Here is an 18,898-nt window from a genome sequence, read left to right as displayed (position 1 = left end):
TCTGCTGCTTGTATCCAAGACCTCATTCTTTCAGTCACTACTTAGAGATCATGACCACAGGCGAGGGCAGGAACGTAGATTGACCAGTAAATCGACAGCTTCACTTTCATGCTCAGCTCCGTCTTTACCACAGCAGACTGGTACAGTGACCACATCGCAGTGGACACCAGCCCAATCCATCAGTCAATCTCATGTTCCACTCTCCCCTTACTCATGAACAAAACCCCAAGATACTTAAACTCCTCCACCTGGGACAGTAACTTGTCCCAGATCCTTTGCAAACAGTAAATGTGAAATCCTGAGGCCATCACAGAAGAGACCCTCCACCTCTGGCTAGATATTCTGTCTATAAACACCATCAACAGAACTAGTGTTAAAAGACAGCCCTTGGTCAGCTTCCCACCCACCCGGAACTAGTCCACGCATACATTGCAGAGATGTGTCAGCCAGGACAGCCCTACAGCATCTAGAGCCTTCGTGAACTGAGGGAAAATCTGACCCAACCCAAATGCCTGTCTAACTATATCAGTGGCTTCACCGCCGAGTCGTCCCCCTCCTCCCCAGACTCTGCTTCGAGTATAGAATACACTGAAGTGCTGCCAAACAGCACTCCAGTGTATTCCATTTATATTCAAGCTAGCAGACGGTTGCTGTCGTACCCCATCTGGGTCAGTGGTCATTTCCAACTGATGTGAATACACATCCTGAAGTGCGCTTCAGGGAGCTCCTGTGGCAAAATGTACACTGGGTCAATATCTGTGGCTAATATCAGAAAGAGAACTGGCAGCTCACGTCTTAAAGTATAATTGTTTCGGGTGAAACTCCAACCATTAATACCAAGAGAAAAACCTGGCTGAATGGCTGAAAACCTCATATTATCTTACAGTTCAGAATGCAAGAGCCACAAATGAACACTTCATTTAAACTGTGTCCAATATTTTTATATACCCAGTTATGTTTACTGGGTCGTGTGGTGAATGATCTTTTCTTCAACATTTTATTTTTAATATTTATCCAAAACCATGCTAGTCCATTCATTTTCTTCCACGTATTAAATTCAGGGTTGTAGGGCAGCTGGAGCCTACACCATCACCCCTCACAGGTCATCATCCCAGCTGTCACTGGGCAAGAGGCAGGGTACATCCTGGACAAGTCGCCAGTCTGTCACAGAGACAGACAACCATTCATGCTCACATTCACACATATGGCCAGTTTAGCTAACCCATGGATGTGTGTGCAGACACGGGAGCACTAAAAACCTTTGTGCCGTGAGGTAACAGTACTAACCACCACGACATGCCCTAACTGCTCCCTTCTGTCAATAATTTCAATTACTAAAATTGGATGAATTCTCAAATATTACTTCCTAGTTGCACAACAATTGTTCTCCTGTAAAGTTAAATCACTTAATAGACTCCACAATAGGAATTGATCATCTATAAATACCGACATGCAAGGCTTTTATTTTTAATTTGGCAGCCTCCTCTGCACTGTGGAAACCTGTGTTACACACATTCCTGGAGAGATTTTGTGTCATTCTTCTGACAACTGTTTGGTTGCATTAACACTTTCAGTCTTCAGAAACTCTCTCCTCGGATATTCATCAGGATCACCGTTTTCCTGTGCCAGGCTTGCAGTGCTTCATTCTGATACTATATTGTAGCAGTCCTCACCAGGTTTATGTCAGTTATGCTGAACTCTGAACATGAACTGAGCAAATTTCTCTTGGCATTATTAACAAAGATTGTATCGCCAATCCTCTTTACACTCCTTACACTGCAAAGTGCTCTGCAAAGCCAGACTGTGTACCACACTGCTGGGCGAGTCACTTCAGGACAGCTACTGTGGCTCTGGCCAGATTTTTTTACTTGTTTGTGATTTCATCTCAAAATCTAGATAGAAAAGTCGATTATTGATAACTTTGGACTTCCCAGCAACCCTGTGCTACCAGTTACAGCAGCAAACAACAAGTAAACAACACCAACACCGTAAACAAGTACATTTGATAATCAAATCATGGCTGATCTATTTTAATCTAAAATAAATAAGTTTGTGTGTGTGTGTGTGTGTGTGTGTGTGTGTGTGTGTGTGGGGTTCTTACCCCAGCCAGCAGAGGTGTGGGCAACACTGTTTCTCCATCTGGCCCTTGGGGCGCGCAGAGCTGGGGTGACATGGTGGGCGATTCATCTATAAAGGGCAGCGTTTCTGAGCCATCCTGGGACTTGCCGTCCTCTCCTGCGTCCCCCTCGTATCCATCTGTGTTATAGTTAAAGTCTGGAGGACAGGACACAGAAAAAGACAAATATACTGATCAGCAAATCACCCCAAAGAACAAAGCAATCATTCCACTGTTTTCATCACCACTTGGAACAGCCCAACACTTCCTCAATACAGCATTAAGTTCTCCATTCTGCTACATAACCTTGAGTTGAGGGGTTATATGAATAAATGCCAGAAGAAAGCTTTTCCAAAACATGATGTGTGGGTGAAGCTGACCACTGTGTTACCCTATGAATGTAAAAAGTCAACATTCATATTTTATTTGGCAAGATATTGTTATAAAATGTTGTCATAATTACTGTATGAATTCTTAAGTTATGGTGTATTTAGTGCAAGAAACATTAAAGATCATCAGTGATCAAATTATTCAAAGCACTTGCTGAGGTGGTCTGGTACACATCTGACCATATTTAGGTTGTTGTGTATGTACAGTATAACCCTCTTTGTACTGCCATTAAACAGACATTTTGTTGTTTTAATAGATCTTCAACTTTGACTCCCAAAATCTAATGAGTACATTATTGTGTGCAAGTGAGTCTTTGTCCCAGATTTAGACAAATCCACTCAAGATTTCCAGGAAACCCAAAAACAAATTGCCCCTGGCCATGAGTGTCACCAGGGCAGAGACATAAAAAACTATGGTTTACATTTTAAAAGCCAGAGCCAAGTTATTCTCAACCCATATTAGCCATCTAATTATTTTAATTAAGTGTTTTTGCACTGCAGCTTCACTGTTGCCAACACTTGTTTGAAACGCCACAATGACAACGACCTGTGGATCAGGTCAGGAGAGTCGTTTTTCCAACCAGCACGGCAATTTAATAAATACATTTCAAGAGCAATATATAGATTCATCTTATAAATGTAATGAAAAAGAAGAAGAAGAAATATTCAAACAAGCCAAGGTTAATAAATTAAAAAATAAAAACAACTACTATTATAGATGCTAATGCATTTTGGACTAACCATCTGTGATTAGATTATAATTCTATTTTGGTTTGCTAGTTTCATTCTTGTATTTGTGATACTGCAGTCTTATTTCATATTGTGGGAGTATTGAGGTCAAAAACCATGTCCTGTGACAACGCTCGTGTTCAGGCCCGAGTAGCAGTGACAGCTCCAGTAGAAAGAAACGACAATGACACTGAAATGACTCCTGTCCTGCCTTCAAAGGAGCACTGGTCAAGAAAACAGTGGAATAACAAAAAGGAGGAGATATAAAAAGCCAGTGTCAGATCCTGTAGAAGAAAAGAGAGATGTGGACTGTTGCTGTGGATGATAAACTACAAAGTACGACACATATGCAAAACTAAAAGAGAGGCAAGTAATTATCGAGTTACATTTTCCAGGATGTTGTTCTATTTAGCTTTCTGATACAGTGAAGCATCTTTAAGGAACTCGGAATAGGAGGAGGAAGCTTGTAGCTTGTAGCTTGTGAAGCTGTCCCTGTCTGCCTACATATAATGTGCAGTGAGAAGACAACAACATTTGATTATTACTGTGTTCATGTGCTTGAGAGGGCATGTGTGTGTTTGTACCAGTGCGTAAAGGATAGAAAACTCTAACAAGTTTTGGACAAGAACTAATTGAAAAATAAAAGCAGGGATCTATCCCCACTGGGAACACATGCACACTATCACTGGACATGTCAATCAACTCCCAATCCCTCCCCACCCATCTGTTAGCTTGTGTGTGGACCATGGAGAGTCACAGTTACCATATGGGTTGCTTGTAAATGGTGCACGTGGGTCTTTGCTGACTCAGTGAAGCAAGTACTGATTATGCGAAGTGCTGCTAGATGACAAGAGTGCATTATGGTGATTAGTGTGAAGAAGGCAGTTAAAAACACTGATGTAAACTCATTTGTCCAACTCCAACTGTGCTGTGATCGTGCCATAGAAAAGATCGGCTCTTCCAATATGCACCTGTGCATGCATTCGGTTTTCTTTTCTCAGTCTTTCCATCTCTTCTCTCTCTCTGACTCCTCTGAACACCTTCTGGCCTGCTGTCCGGCTCGTTTTCGCTAATCTGCTTAAATTGCGTGAGTGTATGTAAGAAAAAAAATACAGGGAACTCCCAAGACACTTAGCCAGTGCTAAAGCACTCAACAATGTGCAAATCCTCAAATTTCCTCCCAGCTTACGGCTGGTGTTTTGAAGCTTAACTGCGAGTTGGAAGGACGGATGGATAACTCAACAAAAATACTTGAGTCTAGACAAGCACAGAGGTTTCCTCCTCTTTTTAAAAAGAAGTTGCCCATGACTCACGTCTATTTGCAGAAACATCAACATGCAGAAGTAACCATTCACAAATATATTCCCGGCTGTGCCAAGCAGAGAGCCAGTCGATTAGAGAGAGCAGAGCTGGAGCAGTGGAGACAAAGCACAGCCAGTGGGCTCACAGTCAACTCTGCTCCGTTTGGCTCCGTGCACTTCTGTGCTTACTTACAGTTGCCTGAGCTGACACACATTTGTTTATCTGATAATGGTGAACACGACGTGCGCTAAGCTAATGTGTGCCATTAGAACCAACTGGTGTTTGTGTGAATCACTCAGAGCAATTCACTGTGAGTGGTCAATATTTGTACTCGTTATCTGTGATTAGCCACATTAATGCAGAACACAGAAAGAAAAGAAAAGGCTATTGTGAACACGTCTCTTGCGCTTCGCTGCTGTTGCTTTGCCTTTCACTGATGAGATCAGACCAAGATGCAATACACATAATTGAGGACATTAAGGAAACATAAATAAAGGTTGTGCACAGCCATACGTTAGCAGAAAACACCACGTCAGTGGTGACACTGACCATAAGTTAGCCCTGTGGGGACATGCTGGACACACTGATAACTACTAGAGCACCAGCTGCAATGAGAGCACACAAACCACAAAGCTAATGAGTCACCGCACCACACCTAGTGTTCTCATGCTAGCCATGTATACCTGTATCTTTCATTATTGCAGTGCTGTTACTTTGGTAAAATCTGTCCACATTGAGAAATATAAACACTTGCCAAATTACCTAAAAATACCTTTGTGGTAGATAGAAGTTGTCTCCATGACAACCTTTTGCCAAAATGAACACAGACAAACAAAGTAAAAGACAATGAACTAAACTGAAAAAAGAAGATTTAATCATTACTTCCACATAGGAAGTTCAAATTTACCATTAGACAAACATTCAGTATAAGTCATTTCTACAGTTTACAGAGTTCTTACTCTAAACTGCCAAAGCTACATTTCCATATCTGTACAGAAGACAGACAGACTTTTATCACACCATGATATTTACAGTCGTTGTTTTCTGATTTGAATATTCATATAACTGTTTGTATACTGCAAAGTTCACAATACAGGTCCTTCATCGTAACATGTCTCGCACAGCCAGTGCTGATCACAGTACGTCGTGACTAACGTGGGGGAATTTCTCTGAAAGCTGTAGATTACAGCACAAAGGGAAACAGTGTAAAGCAAAGATAGCACACAGTGTAAATGCAAATAATATTCTGACTTAAATGTAAGTTTAATTTGCCCAGACGATGATGTCCAAGAATCTGGAGCTGGTGCTGGAAACGCAATGTTTGAATGTGCGCGAATCAGAAGCAGGTCCGCACGTGCACATGATTATCTGCACACACTCTGAAAATCTAACATGTGGGCTACCTCAGTCAGCTAATGCATCCTGATAATCCCCGTGCATGGTAAACAAACACACGAAAAGCAATTTTTCAGTAAAGAGGATTCATCAGCCCTAACCTGTTTTTAACTGCTCAATAGGGAGGTCCCCACACGTGCATGCACCAATATTTTAGAGGATTAAAATGGGGACAAACTCTAAATGTCATGTGATTAAATAGGAGGTAGCTTTGGGGTCAAGGACTGTAGGGGAGAAAGAGCAGAGTTAGAAATCAGCCCAACACACCGCCACACCGCTGCAGAGAACATGTATGTGGGTGTAAACATTTCCACATTTTTACACACAGAGTAAAGAGCACACTCAAATTCTCACCTAACTCGCCATCACTGGAGAAGAGAGAACGAACAGCACACACTGCCTCAAAGAAGAAAGCCATAAGTGTTGCCTGACTAGAGAAAAAAAAATCCCTTTCAGTTAACTTTATCCATGTCGCAGGCTACGTCCTACCTAAAAGACTCGCACCTGAACTCTCACTGATCCTGTCTTCCTCGGCTTCAGTACTTCCTCTTTTTTAAATCGCTCTGATAGCACTCATTCAAATAAAGGCAATGTTGTATTCAAGTACTGCACAGCCACATCCTATGAGGAAGCAACACAGACACAAAGAGCAGTTTCTGTGTGGAAGCCATAAAATGCCCAAAAAGCATCAGCGTGTCTTTGTGGACAATGTCCAGCTGGTCAGCAAAGACTGTCCTGTTATGCTTTATGGACATTGGAATCACTATTGTCAGTGTATGTTCATGAAGTTCAGATGCACTCTGTGCACTGTGCCAAGAACAAATCAAAACTGGATTTCTTGTTCAGGTATTTTAACAATTTGCAGCATGATTGAAAGCAAACTGCCCAAACTTAATTCTAAAGCTTACAAGCAGCTGTAGTGAAGCCAACTGTGGATTAGTAGAGTTTTCATATTTGGAAATTATTCAAATCACCATGTTTCTACAAGCTTCTATGAACGGGGCGAGCATTTGAAGTGATGGAATGGCCTGTGACTGTTTTATAGAACCATCTGAATATGTAATCTGGCTTTTTCCAGTCTAGGAAAAAAAAAACTTTTAGCCACCTGACTGCTATCAAAGAAAAGGATACATCAAACAATGTCAGACTAATTTGTAAAAGCACATTGTAATCTAAAACGTCCATTAAAAATGAGATATTTTACCATCCAAACACAGCAAAAAGTACATTTTTAGATGATGTAAGCAGCTCTCAAGACAAGCTCAGAGTGCCCAGCTTCAGTTCACTTGAATATTTCCTTTGGATTTCATCACTATCGGATCACTCATATCAGCAGCAGAGACTTGTACTCAACACACAACTTATACAATGTGAGGTGCTTTCCCTTATACAAATTTAAAGGATATACCAAATGACAAGGGTTCAGTGTTTTATAAATGAAAAGGTGACTTGATGAACAAGCCTAGCAAAAGGCTAAGAGCTACACTTATCCGAGAAACCATATTTTATGAAAAAGAGGATTTTAATAAAACCATGCTATTGCTTGCAATGAAGCAGGGGGACGGACCTGAGCCAGAAATTCCACAAACATTCACCCGTTTGATGCTGTTCTGCGCTCCACATAATGCTTATTGAAACCGGTGTAGGCCATGAGGAAACACAGACTCTCTCCTTGTGTCACTCACACCACAGACACATACACAGTTACTCATGCGCTCTGCTGTGTGTTGATTGGGTTAAATCAATGAGGCCTCAGTTAATAAGACATGGCTCCTTTCAAACAGGCACACATGCACAGACACACACAGAGCACTAACTATGGGAGTCTGTGTTAAGGTCTGCAAAGGCCAAGTGTTTAAATCTGCCATCTGCATAACCAACTACCTCAGCAGTTTCAGAGCAAACAACTTCCACATGTGGTGGAAGAAAATCTATTACAGCGAATGCACTGAAAGGAATTCGAAACATTTGGAGAACAGAGCTGTAACACAAATTTGAACGGTAGACTTTTTTAAAGTTATTTGAAATGAAAACTAAAATAACAGAAATAAAAAGGCGCAAATATATCATTTGCTGCTAGAGGAATCAAAATGCAAAATGTGTTGTCATTAAATAGGTCAGGGATTACAGGCAGTGTCTGCTCTCTCCTGCAGCTTGCCATCTTATCACGCTCTTCTTTCTCTCTCATCATTCCCTGGGTCTTCCAAAATAAAAGCTCTGTCTGTTTAAAGGAGGGGTCTTCTGTCACCAGATGTGAACTCAAAAAGATTGTTGGTGTTTTACCAGACACTGCAGGGTCTTTACCTTAAAACAGAAAGGTTTTGTAAACGGATACAGTATTTTTTAAAAACTATTGTTCCTGCACACGCAAAGAGCCTCTACAAAGAGTCACTGCTGGAGTAAATAGATGGGTATATATGGTTTTAATTCCACACTGGGGAAATTCATTGGTGTGTGTGTGCGTTTGTGTGTGTCCCTAACCTAATGACCACAGCCCGGTGTCAGCTCACATTGCTGTCACCATTAACCCATCTTGACAGACAGCTCTAAATCCACCTGTCACACTCAATAAGCCATGATCACCATCCACGTTGATGAAAATGCTTTCTGCTGCTGTGGTGGTGTCAGGAGGTGAAACTGAACAGCCTGAGCAACACTAACTGATGGAGAATGCTTTCTGCATAGGTTTAACACTCCTTCACACTAAATACAACCCTCTGCAGGGATGGTATGGATTACACACACACACACACAGACTATAAATGCACTCAAACGAATATCTATTGGGGTAAACACCTCAGCATATTTTCTATTTAACACTTTCTGCCCCCAAAGCAATTCTCTTTTAGTGTTAAGTGTTAAAACTATTATTGCAGATATAAAAAGATGATATAAGAGAGAAATGATTTAAGTGTGCAAAGATTTTAACTGTCAGTAACATATAATCACCTCCTATTTCCCATGTCCTTTTGTTGGTCCCTCACCCTGCACAGAAGGGATTTGTCTCTGAATAAGTTCTTCAGTATAACAGTGAAGCCTGATAGCAGGCGTGATAGCAGCATATTAATATTCTGAGTGTGTATGCCTTGTAACTACACAAGAAGGTGACTCCTTTTGTACAGGTGGAAACATTTTTGTCCACTTTCTATGAAGAAGGCTTTTATACGCTTCTGCTTATTTTGAGCAACATATATTGTTTGAATGGTGGATTTGCATATTAAACATGCCCACATTTTACTTCTCATAGAAGTAAAGGCTCAGGAATTTTTCTCCCTTTGTTCTGTCACAGGAGCCGTCCCTCATAAGGTTAACTCAGGCACACAAAGCACCTGCTTTTCAAATGTGTCGTTACAAGAAGGAGCCAATAAAAAGAAAACTACAGCCACAGAGGGTCACAGACCAGTTAGTGAACACTTACCAGCCTTCAGGGAAAAATTTATATTCTTCGAACAGTTGTGAGTAGTTGCTGGAGGCTGATGACACTTGCTGTGAGCCAGTGATGGATGGCCAAAGACCAGTCATCAGTCACTAGGTAAAAATGTGTATTCCCAAGCCGTTTGGATAGTGGCTGTGGGAGGTTGCTTGCCATTATCATTAGCTATTAAACTTCTCTTTTTCTTTAGAAGAAAAATAGTTTTCTCTGACAACCCAGAAGGCAGAAGATGAAATGATGCTGCAATTCCTCATATTTAACAGAAACCGAACTCCTGGTAGCTGCTATCAACATAGCTACTGTTAATTTTTCTCCAAGTCAACTCAGTGATAGTGACTCAATGTTCACAGATTCATATATGAATATGTATATTTCACATCGGAGAGTTCAACCAATAATCTGTCTTGAAGGAAATCTAAAAATGTAACAATCACAAAATTGAAGAAAGAGGAATCTATGAAGTTGTAACTAAGGTGAATACTGATAAATTGCTGTCAGCTGGTTAAGCCACTGCTCTACTCTAGAGTGGAGGAGGAAACGCTACAGTTCCTACACTCGCTTTCTTTCACATCCTGCCAGCTCTCCCTCTCTCTATGCACAATGTCTCAGAGCCAGGTCTGCCTGTGCACATTTGCACACTAATAAAGTCAGTGGGAAGAAAAGTTGCTGCTTCAGTGCAATGTGGGAATTGTGCTGCCTACCTCAGCAATTTTGTCTTTAGAGAAGAGGGATTACATCATGCCCTACAGCCAGCTTACACTGCGTGGGCACAGAGAAGCAGCCCTGCAAACTGATTCTGTACAGAGAGCAGTGAAGAAGCACACACACATTTTAAATTTTACAGCACAGATGTGTGTTCCTGAGCCAGGGCCCAATGTAGTAATTTCAAAAAGAGACTGTGTGTATGTGTGTTTGTGTTTTGGGTTGATGGCAAGATATTCCTCTGTGTCTCTAGAGCTTCTCTCAATAGATGTAAGTGAGCTCAGCCATAACAGATCCAATTCTCCAAAGATAAAGGAACGAGAGGAGACAAGGAAAACAAAAAGCCTGCTTCTTGTTCATCTCCTGGACTTCCCGGCCTCATGTAGCCTTGACAGCATGACAGTACATCAGTGGCCTCACAGATGTATGGTCATTTTGTGTGTGTTGACAGTATACATGTGGGCTTTTAATTTCCCCAGTGACACACGTTGATTGATGATGGCACGACAGGGAAGTTTAAAAGTGTTACTCCATGCTACTCCACTTAACGTCAGTAGCAGCGACCTCGCATTATATTTGAAGGAGATACCCAGTGGGAATACGGTATCACTGGAAATCAGTTTCATTCTATGCAAATATGGCAATGAGTCAAAATAATTGATGTAACTGGTCCTAATTTTATTAGCAAAGTTAGCTGACAACAGGCAGCTGTTGAGGCAGATGTGGAGATTCCAATCTATTCTGTTTACTTGAGGACTAAATAGGAATTTTATTTGAGCATGAATTCAGTACCTTGGCAATATTAGCATAATAGTCCTTTACAATCCAGTCTTAACCTTGTGTAAGATGACACTGCTGATCAGTAAGCAGAGTGTAGCTTTTAAAGTAAAGTGTTAAAGAGTCTAAAGACAGCAAAAATATTCTAGTCACATGAGTCAAATAATATCTGTTTGACAGCTAAGCTGGACATAAAAACTGGTCACGCAACAGGAAAATGATCTCAACTCTACAACAGAATGATTATTTTACTTTTTTAGTTTCCAATGACTGAACCTGTCTGAAATACAAGAGGTGTAAATGAGTCATGCAAACCTTCACCATACAGGAAAAACAAAACACTGATAGTGATCCAAATAAACATTTAGATTTGTAACTTCAAATATAATTTTGCAAGCTTGCTCTTTTGCCACTTGGCTAGAAAAATCAGAAAGTATTCTATGAATGCAGACTTATACTGCTACTGTGCACTGTGATTCTGTCCTGCGGTGAGTTTTCTGTCTGTTCTTGACAACCTGTAATGGACCTTTTGCATTGTTGCACCATGTCAGTATCACCATAACTACGCTTGCATCTGACTAAAAAATAATTCTGAAACATTTCCATGGTTTTATTTAAGAAAACTGATTAATAACAGTGAGCTTTCTTTTTATTCAAACCCAAAATTTCAGCATGCACATTTTCCATTTCAACAAACAGAAGATTATCCCGCTTGATGTAATGCTACAAAATGCTAACTACGCAAGTGTCGAGAGCTGTGAGGAGCTGGTCTGTGACTCATCACTTAAGCTGGGGTCTTTGTTCCCATTTTTCCTGTATCCAGCCTGATTGCGATTATAATGATTGGCTACTCTCACCGCACTTACCACTGTGCTGAGGAAATGGGCTGAGCACACTTTAATGGAAAACAAGCTGCGAGACTCCCACATTAGTTAATAGAGAACGAGAGAAACGAGTAGAAGGGAGTCCAAAAGATCAGATTTAACGGAAAGATAACAGGAGAGCCTTGCCTTTTAAACGGAAAGCCCAACCATGTTCAGGCACACAGACTTTCTGCGAGCAAACTGAGCAAAATATTTATTTGACAAAGGACAGTGAGTGTGAAGCTGCTAGGTGGGAGGAAAACAGGAAGATCACAGAGAAGATTCATGTATGTAGTGAAGGAGGAATAACAGAGGGTTTGTATAAGAGAAGAGGATGCTAAAGAGGCAAACCCTAAAGGGAGCAACCAAAAAAGAATATGCATTCTAATACCAATGTACTGGGATGAGGCTAATAAAGTGGTTCCCATTACCTACTTCACAACCTGTGTGCACACATCCAGAGCACTTCCCTGGAGAGAAGGGTCCGATAACAGGCATGTCCCTTAATACCTCAAATGAGTGACAATTCTACTGCTGCATATCTTCATGTGCCATGTGCCTGTAGGCAGCAAGAGATAAGGACCCCCCCAACTACAGATTTACATGGGTAAATTGCTGTTATCCCCCCTCTAGCAAACTCCAAACTCACCAAACCAATGTTACCATGGCAGCCAGCTCCTATACATTGTAATTAGCTGGTTTAAATCCCCAAGGCTCGGACTAGCTGGAAACATCTCACTGCTTCCATAGATTAGGACAAGCACATTCACACACGGGGCCCGAAGCTACTCCCCCAGTCCACATGGTGAAACGCACAAGAGGTCACATCCAAGTGCAGACACACCTACTGAACACACCCGCACAAAAAAGATGCACCAACCAATGTTTTACAGTTCACTTCCCACATTCATGCCTGTGCTTGAAGCAGGTGTGACGAGATCAAGTAAAGCTGTACATGGCCAACACACACACACACACACACACACACACACACACACTGAGCACAGTTACAACAGTAGAGCAGCTCCACTGTGTGGGCATCTGGTCCCCTCTGCGTTTGTTCGTGGGCATGTGCTAATGGAAAGTGTATCAAACCGTGCAGTGAAACAAAGGCGCTACAATGAGTAAAGCTATTAAAATGCAAGCGGCTGTCGATAGCCCTCAGGGCAGCCCTAGCAGAGACTGTAGTGTCTATTGCACTCCACGGCCCAATTAGAGGAATATGCTTCAGATTAAAAGCAGTGAGATTGATACACTTCAGGTGTATCGCAGAAGCAGCAGTGTGCAGCTCAGACAGGCCCTGTAAAAGCTTCAGATCACCATAATACCCTTTGTTGTTGGTGTAGGTTTAAAAAGGAAAGACTCACTATAGTACACATTTTGTGAAATAAAAAAAGAATTTGTAACAAAAACTGCATTCTTGAAACTAATTAAGCCAAAAGGCAGTTTTTCTAAAAGATCTGCTGGCTTACACGGAACATATATGTGGACGTGTATTGGAAACACCCTATTTTAAAACTGTAGTCAACTCCCTGCTGAATCATATTCTCGTGATTGCTTTAAAATGTCAAAAATCCACTTCCAGTCTGCCAAACCAGTGGGTACATATAAGCCTCACTGGTGTGAAAAAGCATACACATTGTTGCACCATATCCAACCAAACTTTTATGCATGTCTTTTTTACTTCCAAGCTTTCAGAGCTGCCGGGTTCTAAAACTAGACGCAGCTGGTTTAAACAAAGGGAAACCTAGGGAACTTAAAAATGAAGCCGACGAGGAAGTTGCACAAACTGCAGTTGCCACTTGAGGCTGCACTACCGTTAGATGTCAGTGTTAAAATGCCCAACTTTGTAGCATTTAAAAGCATATAGTTTTTGGCATCTATGGATAATTTTTGAAGGGCGAAAAGTTTTTATAACTCATCCAGCTGGATAATTGACTTTGGAGTGCAGCCACATTGATTGACAGGTGTCCTAACAGAGGCAGCTGGAGTTGACTGGCATCTTCAAGCAGGCCTCACTAAAGCTTTTCCCTGTGTCTGTGCTGCTGGTAACTTTAGGATCCCTTTGAGTAGATCATCCGCCTTGATATCAGTTTGGATTCGGGAGACACACACCATCTCTACTTTTAGATTAGGCTTAAAACTTTCTTTTTGCACAAAAAAAAACATATAGTTAGGGATGGATCAGGTGACCCTGAATCCCTCCCTTAATTATGCTGCAATAGGTGTAGGTGGTTGGGGGATTCCCGAGACTCATTGAGTATTTCTTTTTCAGTCAACTTTCTCACTGAGTATGTGTTAATAAACCTCTCTGCATTGAATCATATCTGTTATTAACCTCTGTCTCTCTTCCTGTCTTCCTTCTCTCACCCCAACCGGTCGCAGCAGATGGCACCGCCCCTCCCTGAGCCTGGTTCCGCCAGAGGTTTCTTCCTGTTAAAAGGGAGTTTTTCCTTCCCACTGTCACCAAAGTGCTTGCTGATAGGGGGTTGTTGGGTTTTTCTCTGTATGTATTATTACAGAATCTTCCCTTCCAATATAAAGTAAGAAATCCATTATTGTACAGGTGTGTTACTGAGCACTAATTAGCCGATGTGTGTCTCTCTGTGTGACGTACGCTTACAGTTTACAGCCAACCTTTCATCCATATAAAGTAACTCCTGGCTTCAATTTAAAAAAAATTGTTAAAAAATGAATATGGAACTGTCAAACGCTAACGGTAAAGCTTCAAAATGTGGAGTCCAAAACCAATCTGTGGTTTAAACAGACCAAGCATTTAAAACATCTTGTGGGATAAAACCTTAATGAGCTTAAGCACAACACTTTATTAACAACATTGTTGTTAATAATAACAACAATGTTGAATTGTGAGAGTTTATTTGAAGTGAATAAACCAACCATGCATTTTTACCAGCGTGTTATTAAAATATAAGAAAAGGTCAGATAACAATGTTAAAAAGTGCAGTTAGACTAAAAAGCTCACCAAGCACCAAAGATACTGCACAGTGGCTTTTTTTTTTAATCTTTAGTCATGACAAGTGCACCCTGTGGGATTTCATCTATTTGATGTACCACTGCAGTATTTTGCTAGAACAATGGCTGACTCTGGTCCAACTGCGGTACAATTTTACTTTTCAGAAACACTTAATTAAGTGAAAGAGCCTAACTTATGTGCATCATATACAAAAAAGCAGCCAACCACAATATCATGTTGAGGCAGCCTGTCTACCCCCAGAGTTGAAGCGTGACTTTAAAGAAAAATACCCACACAAGAGGGGGGACAAATAAAAAAAGGAAGTCAGGCTATTTGAAGTGGGTCCCCGTAGGTTTCTGTTCTCCGCTCGTGCTCACCAACCATTACCCTTACTGCTTTATTTCTGCCAAGCTGTAAAAGCAAAAGCATGCCGTCCTGTTCTCTCGCTGTGCATGAATGCAAATGCACAGACTGTACAGACAATGAGGCTAACCTTAGCGCTTGCTGTAGAAGTTTATTTTTAAAAGATTTCTATTAAATGTGACCCTGGAAAGAGTGACAGGACAGATAAGAGAATTTGTGGATGCAGCACGATGTCTGATAAAGTGAGGAGCGCACTTGAAGCGCAAGGCCATCTGGCACTCGGAGAGGACAGAGGCCTCGTCGATATCACTCCATTGATTTTGAGTTTGGTCCTTCTATAAAAGGTCACAATTAAGAGGTGGAACAAAAAGGAGGATAGTGATTTAAAAGATGGCCTTCCCACAGAAATCTGTAACTGTAATGATGCCAGTATTCTATTTATATTATTGAATGAGATTTAAAAAAGGTCACAGGTGAAACCAAATGGATAAAGTTATAGATATCTTAATTACAAATCATGGATCCACTATACAGTAACTTACATGTTTGCCTAATTTTCTCATAAAAGTACAAACCTACAAATATCTTAGAATCATATATTTGACTGTAATCCCTCCATCTCATCAGTTTAAATATCTTTTAAAAGATTTAATAACCCACCACCTGCCTGAATAGTACTGTTCTCCTAGTCTACTTTCGCCATGCTTCATTCTGGGTTATTTAATGACAAAGAGCCACTTGAATGGTTTCTTTGACTGTAACAGAAAGACAACTTCCTGAGGCCAGGAGGCCAACGCTTACGCTGGCCTTTAATTTTTAATGAAACAGACAAACACACACACGCGCGCGCAAACATGTAGCCAACACACACGCACCAGATACAAAGGACTACTTTTAAGGGTTTTACAGCTTCAGTCATACAGGCCAACCAAACACATACACAGCTACATTTTTATACATGGTTACAAATGTGCTACAGGCCCATTTAAGATAACGTGATCTGATATATGACCTATATGCATTCGTTTACCTGAGTCTGGCAGGGTGACTGGTTGGTGCTCGAGTGCATCCATCAGCTCTCTTTACTCATAATGGCTTCATCTCGCTTTCCTGTCTCCTCCTCTCCTTCCCTTTTTCCCCTCCTCTTCTCTCTTCCGCTCGACTACCCTGAATGCTTAATGATGGTCCCTGCCTTCCGGGAGCATGTAAACATGCCAGACGCACTATTGGCCGAGGCAGAGGAGTTCTTATGCGCTGATTGGCTGGGGCAAGCCAGGCATGGATGGCAGAAGAAAAACAGGTTGGTGGTTACCATAGCCCTACAGGATGACTGCTGTCCATAGTAACTAACACTAACACACACACACACACACACACACACACACACACACACAGTCCTAGACCCTCAGGACATGGTGAAGGTCCCCACAGACACAGAACACAAACACACTCAGACACATGACACACCCTCTAACATCAAGCACAACAAAGGATTTCAGAGCTTGTGAAGATGGCACGACGCTTTGCAAACAGAACCTGGCTAACAATGTAATTTAACTGTTAACAGCTGGATAATGACTCAGTTTAAGCTTTCTGATGAACAAAAATAACATCAAAAGTCAGTTTAATATATGTTCTCGTTGCTCTTTGAATTGATTTTGGAGTTAAATTGAATATTTCAAAAGAAACAGCAAGAAATTGGGGGAAAAACACAAGCTTCCACTTTCTTAAATTTTTACTTAAAAAATGTATCAACACCAAAAGCTCCAATATCAACAAAATATAACAAGAGCTCCCAGTCTTTCCAGTCTTGTTGCTAGGTCAGCTATCATAAATTTTAGTGTTTTTTTCCATAAGGCACTTAAATATCGTGTCATTTGGAAAGATATGTTAAACCATGTCTCCTAGATAAACAAACATGTCATGTTCATAAACGGTATCAAATATGGACGTAACTTAAACTTGCATTTCATTTAACGACCACCAGGGGGGCAATAGCTGTGGTTGCACATAGACTTATGGTCTTATAGAAGTCTATAGGAAACAGCTGTAAACTCTTTGTTGCTGAGTTTATGGGCTCAGCCAGTATATCAGTGAGTTAGGTCAAAATGATCAAAATACATTACGTCAGTCTATCTGACATGTGTTTTGCAGAAATCGTGTTCAGGGACGAGGTAACATACTTAAGTTGTGCTATAATTAATCTGCCTTGTATATTCGCTTACAGTTAGATGACCTCCAATGCAGATATCATAGCTAACATAATGTAGAAGGTGCTTATATGCATGCTGAAAACAGTTATAAACTCTTGGTAACCAAAATGAAATGCACAGTTACGTGGAATAAAATTATAAGATTTATGAGTAAAGCTGGAAACCGTTGCGATGTAATACAAGTGCACAAGTCTGTTTTATTTATTTTTTTCTATGTGTACCTTTTTCTTTTTTAACCTTTAAGCTCCTATTAGAAGTTAAGATTTGACTTGAAGCGCAGAGCCAACCGCCAAGTTTGCACTTCAATCACCAGCATTTAAGAGTGAAAGCTCTGTAAGCTGAAACTCTGCACACAGAAAATAAGTTTGATGTCATTTCACTACTGCAATAAAAGCACTTGGCTGCTTTTCAGCTCCAGTAATCGATGGCTTCTTCGTTTCAGTTTGTTTACTAGATGTAAAAGAGCCACCGAAACACGCAACGCAGAGCAAAAAGCTTCATATATTATTCACAAGGTTGTCACTGAATGAACCCAGGCGGCCACAGTTACAGTGGAAACACCAGCTGGGTTACCAGTGAGTGAGCGAGCAGCTAGCGTTATGACACGGTGACAGATTTCCCCCCTTTGCTCCTTCCAGCTGGACTCACCTAAAAGGATGAGGTTTTAACCGTATCCATATTTTAAGGTTTCACCACTTCTTCACATTCACTCCAATCGTATATATCAAACGTAATTCATCTCTCTTTTAGAACTGAGAACAGTATCCACATTATACATCATGTCCTCTAAAGTGGATCCTGACAAGGAGATTATAAATGTCTGCTAGATAAACGGTGAAACTGTTCTTTTCCCATTAATGTTTCCAGGATCCTATATTCAGACACCCAAACCAGGGTGGAACATTGTGCAACTGTTATGGAGAAGCTAACATGATGCCCCTTACATAAAGGCGCACTCTTGAGGACACCCAATGGGAGGAAGATGTTTGAACACAAAGCAGAGTAGCGGTTTACTGAAGAGGCAGTAGAGATGGCTGCATTACATAACAACAGTGCTTTTAGGCTGACTCAGATTCTTTCTTCCCTACTGTAAGTGTGCATGTGTGTGTGTGTCTGTGTGCGCATGTGAGAGAACAGCTCTAAATGCGTTTCTATAGCTACAGCACAGACTCATCCATTTATCAACATAATGGATGAGCTTGAACGGTAGAAAGAAAACAATGCAAGACTTCACATGAAGCACAGATGAAATTACACAACACGGCTCCACTCTTACCAAGCAAAACCACTTCTCTGCCTCCACTTTCAATGCACACAGAACGAGTGCACATCAGTGTGCTAGGAGCAGTAGTACCAAACAGTAGTATCTGAATTATTAATAATGCTCTGATTGGGTATTTATCTTTTGACTGTAGTCACAGCAGATTTATTGAAATGTAGTTATGAGTACAGTCTGATTTTAAATATCACAAAGGAACAAAGGCGACCCTGTTGCAGGTTCTTGAACCTGTTGCTGCACTACTTGTGACCTTTGCATCTGTTCAAGAATTTCTGCAATTAAAATGAAGAGCTCAGGCTCCAACCTTTTACCAACAATGAATGAATGTCATCCTCATAGTGAATTGGGGATTTAAGAGGCTTG

At 41.0% G+C, this 18,898-nt stretch overlaps 1 protein-coding gene across 4 annotated transcripts in view; it reads right to left on the bottom strand.

The window, feature by feature from the left end:
• Positions 1–18,898, bottom strand: part of abr (ABR activator of RhoGEF and GTPase) — a 122,331-nt gene that overhangs the window by 73,656 nt on the left and 29,777 nt on the right. For 3 of the 4 annotated variants that reach the window (XM_004557278.6, XM_076889023.1, XM_004557279.5), the window contains exon 2: positions 2,102–2,274. In XM_004557278.6, coding sequence (XP_004557335.1) covers positions 2,102–2,274 — 173 coding nt within the window. Of the gene's footprint in view, positions 1–2,101; positions 2,275–16,073; positions 16,132–18,898 lie in introns of those variants that run through there. The other variant, XM_076889022.1, reaches the window with a different exon arrangement.

This window comes from Maylandia zebra, linkage group LG10 (assembly GCF_041146795.1).
Source record: "Maylandia zebra isolate NMK-2024a linkage group LG10, Mzebra_GT3a, whole genome shotgun sequence".
In the NCBI taxonomy this organism is placed as follows: domain Eukaryota; kingdom Metazoa; phylum Chordata; class Actinopteri; order Cichliformes; family Cichlidae; genus Maylandia; species Maylandia zebra.
Note: the sequence above shows the minus strand (reverse complement) of the source record. Positions and strands in the feature narration are given on the sequence as shown.